Genomic DNA, 6000 nt, shown 5'->3' with positions numbered 1-6000 from the left:
TAATAATAAATATAGTGTTGTATAACAATAAACTTAAAATAAACCTTCAACAATCAGTAATATATTTTATATATAAATGCATGTGCACAATTACCCTCAAACAATAAATTTAAATACAGCATACCATATCTATTTTGAAATAAAAAATATAAAGAAAAGCAAGAAAAAAAGAAAGATGAAAGAAAATAAACAAATATATGTATAATCATTTATCTTCTGACCTAGCCTGGATCATGTAGACTAAACACAAGCAGTTAACAAAGCTTGTTTAAAGATTAATTGCCTTCTTTTATTTGCCACCTCTTTGATGTAGTCTGGAAATAACATAACTTTATCTTGTTTCCAGGAAAGGCTTCCACCCTCTCTTGCCAAACGAGGGATATAATTCTCTGTGGAGACTTTTGCAAATTGGACTATGATCATGTAATCAGTCCCTTTAGTATTTGGCACATGAAATGCCTGCTCAATATCAAGTAAATAATCAGGTGGGATAGGGAATATCTCATGCAAAAGTTTATCTGCAAAAATAGGCAATTTTACATTATTAGACAGCTTTTTAATCCCAATAATATGTACGTTGGATCTCCTCGTGAAGGCCTCCAGTTGAGAAATTCTATCAGAGGCATTTTTAAAACAAATTTGTGTCATAGTTTCATTTCCTGCCACTCGGTCTTCTAGCTCATTAATTTTCGTCTCCATTTTTTGCCATGATGCATTAATTAAATCTACAGCTCCTTGCAAGGCAGAGATGGAATTCTGGATTAAATCCAATCTTTTGGCTTGCTCCGTAAATTGCGAAGATAAAGTCTTTATCAGAGTAAATAATTCCCCTATATCTTCTGTTCTCGAAACTTTTGACACAGGGGATGCGGGGGGAGTTGATGCCGGCTCCTTTCTTCTCCTTGGCACAGACATGTTTCTCTCAAACAGATCTTGCAGGTCCTCAGATGTTCTCAAATATTGTTAACTTTTCTTAAATCATCCCTCAGAAGTTGTTTATATTTCTTAAAGCATATATTATTATGGAACATGTCAGCCCTGTTTTCTCCTATGAATAGGAGTCTCAGTACAGCTTTTTGCATTGGTAAAGCTGTGGAGAAATAATCCTGGAATCCAGCCCCCCCACTATCTCGAGGGGGGTACTTTTCTCCAAGATATTATCCAGATGTTGCCTTGCCCCCCCTTTTAATTCCAGGGGAGAATGAAAAGGTTTTTTGACCTTTTAAAAAGCTGTTTGAGAAAGCTCCCACGGAGCGCCCGTGGGATGCTACCAGAGCGACATTCGTTCCAACCGGAAGTCCAGAATGCCCTAAACTTCCAAATGCTCAGCGAAAGGGCAGCAAAAGATAATATATTTTGTAAAAGGTACAACACCATTACTAAGAAACAGCACACAGAAAACGAGTATCATTGGCATGTTAAATATATTTTCTTATCTAAAATTGCACTGTAAACATTTACACAATAGCAATTTCAATAAAAATTACTTGTATTCACAAAATGTTAATGTTTTTAATGAACAAGAAAGGAAAAATATTTATGTGTAAACTGGGAAAGGGAGGAGTGTTTTCATATGAAATTCCATCCACATGGAATTTTACAATATGAGAATTCAAAGTTAGGCACCCAATAACCTTCTTCAGCCCAATGTGCAATACATTCTCTGGTGAGGGTGCTAGATCCCTTTTCGACTACACTGACATGGCTTGCGATCTGGGTAACTCCTTGAGAAGTTGGTAAACAAGCCCTTTGAATATAGACAGTATTCCAAAGTTGCTATAACTTTTTATAGAGGATAACAGCTAACACAATCAATATGCAACCATATTTTCTCTAGACATATACTGTCCATCCTGAGAAAAGTGAGCTCATCATACTAGTCTGCAGCTAATAATTGCCCCACGCAGCTAATAATTGCCTGATGAAGAATTTTAGGCAACAAGTGGGACCTGCAACAAAATGTTGCAGTGTGGTGTGCCGAGTCTTTTCCAGGATGCTCCATTCCATTCCCCTACCTCCAGAGGGGGTAGGTGCCAACAATTTTTTTGTACTGTAAACCTTGGGGTTTCTCCAAGCCTACTGGTATCGCCCTCTTGTGTGTGGATGGTGCCATTCTGACTACATACGGAGCCACACTTAATGTAGATAATGGTTTTGCTATTGGTATATAGCAGGAACAAGCAACTTTTTTTCTGTCCAGGGCTGCATTCCCTTGTGGGTAATCTGCCAGGGGCCACATGCTGGTGGTAGGCAAGGCCAAAGCCAAATGTGGCTGGGTCATCCCTTTTCTCTTTCTGCTACCTTCTTTTCCCCCCACCCCCGTTTTCCTTCCCACTCAGCAGCCTGCCAGGGAAGGGGCAGTTTGTTCTTGCAATTGCATGCAGAGGGCTTTTGAAATTAGGGAGAGGGCCACATCCAGCCCCAGGGCTGCAGGTTGCTCATCCTTGGCATATTGTATACCCTACCTTAGAGGTGTCTGTCATGCCATAGCAGCAGTGAAAAGGGAACTTGGGAAATGACAAATACATGCCTTTCCCCCGTTGTGCTATAGTCAGAGAATCAGGAGAAGAGCTTTTCATATCTCCAGCTATCTTTCTATAACCCTGCATTATAGTTTCCTGTTTTGCTTGTTGATGCTTTGGCTAAAATCCAGCAAAGGGTTAAGTATGCTTAAGTGCATGGACAGTTGTGCTGGATTATGCTCTTTGTCTTTTTCTCCCTTACAGGTTTTCACTCTTTTCCTGTCGGCTATTAAACTGGAACACCAACGCTTTGGTTTGTCAGAGCAATTCCATTTTTATATGTAAATAGTAAGTCCATATTGCACAAACAAATATTCCTTGCTTGAACACTAATGAACTGTGTGCTATATGGATTGTGTAACAGGCCTAACAATACACTCAGAGGGATAAATATCTGGAGGCTTTTCCAAGTGATTTTAAATATATTTTTGTAGCAAAATCTTTATTATTAAAATAATAAGCTTTGCAGATCTATGCACCACTGTCTGCAAAGAACAGGAGGACATGTTGTATAGTCTTAGGGTAACCCTATGAATTATGTTTTATCATCATCATCATCAAGGTAAGAAAGCAGAACTTCAAAAAATGTGTATGCCATGTCCCACATTACATAACAAATGGGCCACAGAACAAGACAATAGCTTCTTCTAATTTCATTTCAATCACTACAGCTTGCTTCAATCAGTTTGTTGGACACCATGTCAAAATATGCCTTTAGTTCCTTTTTCCTTTGTCTAAGCCCAGTTATTTTAAGTGCATTCCTACACAGGAAGAATTCACTATGATATGCAAACGTGTTTTGCCTGGCAATGTCTTGGGTAGATATTTGATCATTTTGACAACAGAGTAGCTTGCTTTGCAATGGGCAGCATATCACAAGATCAATTCCATTTGAAACATGAGCTTACATTATTTTCTACACACACATAATAAGTGTTCCTTCCAAAAAAGCCCCCTGAAGATGGCACCATGTCACTTAAAAAAAACCCAGATACTTGAAAGAGTTTCCAAATGTCAGTCATCCATATTTTTCTTTAGCCATGTGATCATTTTAGTCACTGACCGTTTTCTTTCTTCATTTTCATGTTTTGTTGGTATTAATATACCAGTATCAAGAAAAAGCTGAATCTAAAATAATGATACATATGGTTAGTCCGCAGGTGTATTCAAAGTTGTGCATTTTCATTAATGTTATGATTAACATCGTTCATATATTTCAGCCTCTTCCAAAACCCTTATCCCTTACCTTTTTACTGAAAGGAAACACTAAGGAATTGCATAAGGCAGATGAATGGAATTCACAATACACTTGCCCATACGTAAATCAACTATGGAAGGGAGATCCCTGAAATTGGGTGGAGGCACTGCATGCAAGCAGGAGTTCTACCTGGAGAAGGTGCCTCTGCCTTCAGCCCCTTGTGCCATAGTCCACACATTTTGATATAAAAGATAATGCTTTCTAAGGGCTCAAATTCTTTTCATTTCAGGGCAACTGTTCTATATCATTTAATTATGTTATGGTTCAATTATTCTACTTACTATTTGGTCCTGTAAGTTGGTACGGATAGATGATATGAAAGCATGTAATTCTTCAAATCCAGCCCTGTAACAGAAAGTGATATGAGTTCATACGGGAGAAAACATTTGAAAAGATGTTAAGTTTACGCCAAGAGTATTTGAAAGAGATGACACCATTTCTCTCTCCCTTTCATTCATTCATCAGTCTTCCATTCTCCCTCTCTCCCTCTCTTTCACACACACACACACACACACACACACACACTCCAGAAGCAAAATGGAAATAATTATCTTGGCTTTATCAGAATGGCTGCAGGGAAAGTTAAAGCCTCCCCCAACCATGCCTGCTGGCAATCATGATGAAGCTGTTTCCCCGCTTCTATCAGCAGTGGAGAAACAGCCTTGGCTGCATCAGGATTGCAGGGTGAGGTTAAAAGATTTTTTCCCTGCTGATATTAGCAACAAATGAACAAACAGTGTTGGCTGCATTGGGACTTTTGGGGGGGGTGAACCTAACCCCCACCCCAGTGATCTAGTTGAAGTTTGTTGTTCCCGATAATAACAGTGCCAGAACAGTAGCCATTCTCCCGCTACTCAGCTGATGTTGGTGGAAAAGTGGGTGGGGCATCCTGGGGCTCCACAGGCTGCACAGAGAACAGCCAAGGACAGTATGGAGCCCATAGACTGCCCTCCTGTGATCTCGAATGCTACACTCTGTAAAGGGAATGAATGGTCTGTTTTAACATCAGTATCACATTTTCCATATTTTCATTATTCTTGTGTCTTGTGTGCATTCTAGGCGCATGCACGTGTATCTATTCTATCCATCTATTATTATTTTTTCTGCTTGCTATAGTTCTCAGTGTTAGATTTCATTTGTCATACTAATGGCCAATTTCCTTGTTGACAGACTAACTCTAAATAATGGGCTATATCCAGAGTTCTGTTCACTATATCCCTGTGAACAGAATTCTGCTCAGCGAATGTTGCTGTGAGCAGAAAGTTAGGAGCAGGATGGGTGGATTCCCTACCTGCTGGTCCGGGTGGGAATCTGCCCGCAGGGGGAGGCGATCCGTTCCTCCCCCCGGAATCCTCTTTGGTCGGCTCCGCTGCACCAGCGATACGGCCGCCATTGCCGTATCACTGGCTGAGGGAGATTGACTGCGGATGCAAATGGCGTCCACTATGCCATTTGCGGCCGTAAAGGTCTTAGTTTAAGGTAAATGCAGCCGTAAATGGCTGCATTTAGCTTAAACTAAGACCTTTACAGCCGCAAATGGCATACTGGACGCTATTTGCATCCCTGGGTTTTCACGCAATAAGACAACGCAAATATTTGTGTAGTCTATCGCATTTACGGCTGCATTTACCTTAAACTAAGACCTTTACAGCCACAAATGGCGTACTGGACGCCATTTGCATCCACAGTCAATCCCCCTCAGCCAGCGATATGGCATGGCAGCCGTATCACTGGCACTCGAGAGCCAGAGGATCCGGCCAAAGAGGATTCGGTGCGGAGGCAAGTGCTCCATTCCACCACGGACTCCGAGGGGGGGGCAGGTCCGTGGCGGAATTCTCCACCATCTGTAGTTAGGAGAAGGCAATATCCATCTTCCCTGCATCCTCTGCTTCCTACAAAAATCTGCTCTAGAGGGTTGGTGGACCCTCCAATACACTTGCAGAAAAAGGTAATATCCTAAACCACACAAAAAAGCCACCAAACAGTATAGGTTATTGGAAGCAATCTATATATACAGATGTTAAATATACAAACAATTCTAATATACAATTAAAAACAAGGTTTTAATAAATATTGCAAAGTTTAAAAGATCTATAAACATCCTCAAGTATTCCCTACACACATATTATGATAATTGGTATCTATACCGGACTATACAAATTTTGCAATGCCCCTGTCCCATATGCATTTTGACCTAGACGGTCTTCTTCAGTGGAAAAA

General features: G+C 40.4%; 1 protein-coding gene across 1 annotated transcript in view; it reads right to left on the bottom strand.

Moving 5' to 3' along the window:
* Nucleotides 1-1406: 1406 nt before the first annotated feature.
* LOC146352371 (aminopeptidase Q-like) overlaps nt 1407-6000 on the bottom strand; it is a 91729-nt gene continuing 87135 nt past the window's right edge. Inside the window, exons 19-20 of the mRNA XM_084833916.1 lie at nt 4062-4125; nt 1407-3650 (exon numbers count right to left, since the gene is read on the bottom strand). Of these exons, the coding sequence (XP_084690042.1) occupies nt 3537-3650; nt 4062-4125 (178 nt within the window). The 3' untranslated portion in view covers nt 1407-3536. The remainder of the gene's footprint in view (nt 3651-4061; nt 4126-6000) is intronic.

This window comes from Heloderma suspectum, chromosome 2 (assembly GCF_057233095.1).
Source record: "Heloderma suspectum isolate Gila_16-S chromosome 2, 16-S_ref, whole genome shotgun sequence".
Lineage (NCBI taxonomy): Eukaryota > Metazoa > Chordata > Lepidosauria > Squamata > Helodermatidae > Heloderma > Heloderma suspectum.
This window is presented reverse-complemented; position numbering and strand designations above follow the sequence as displayed.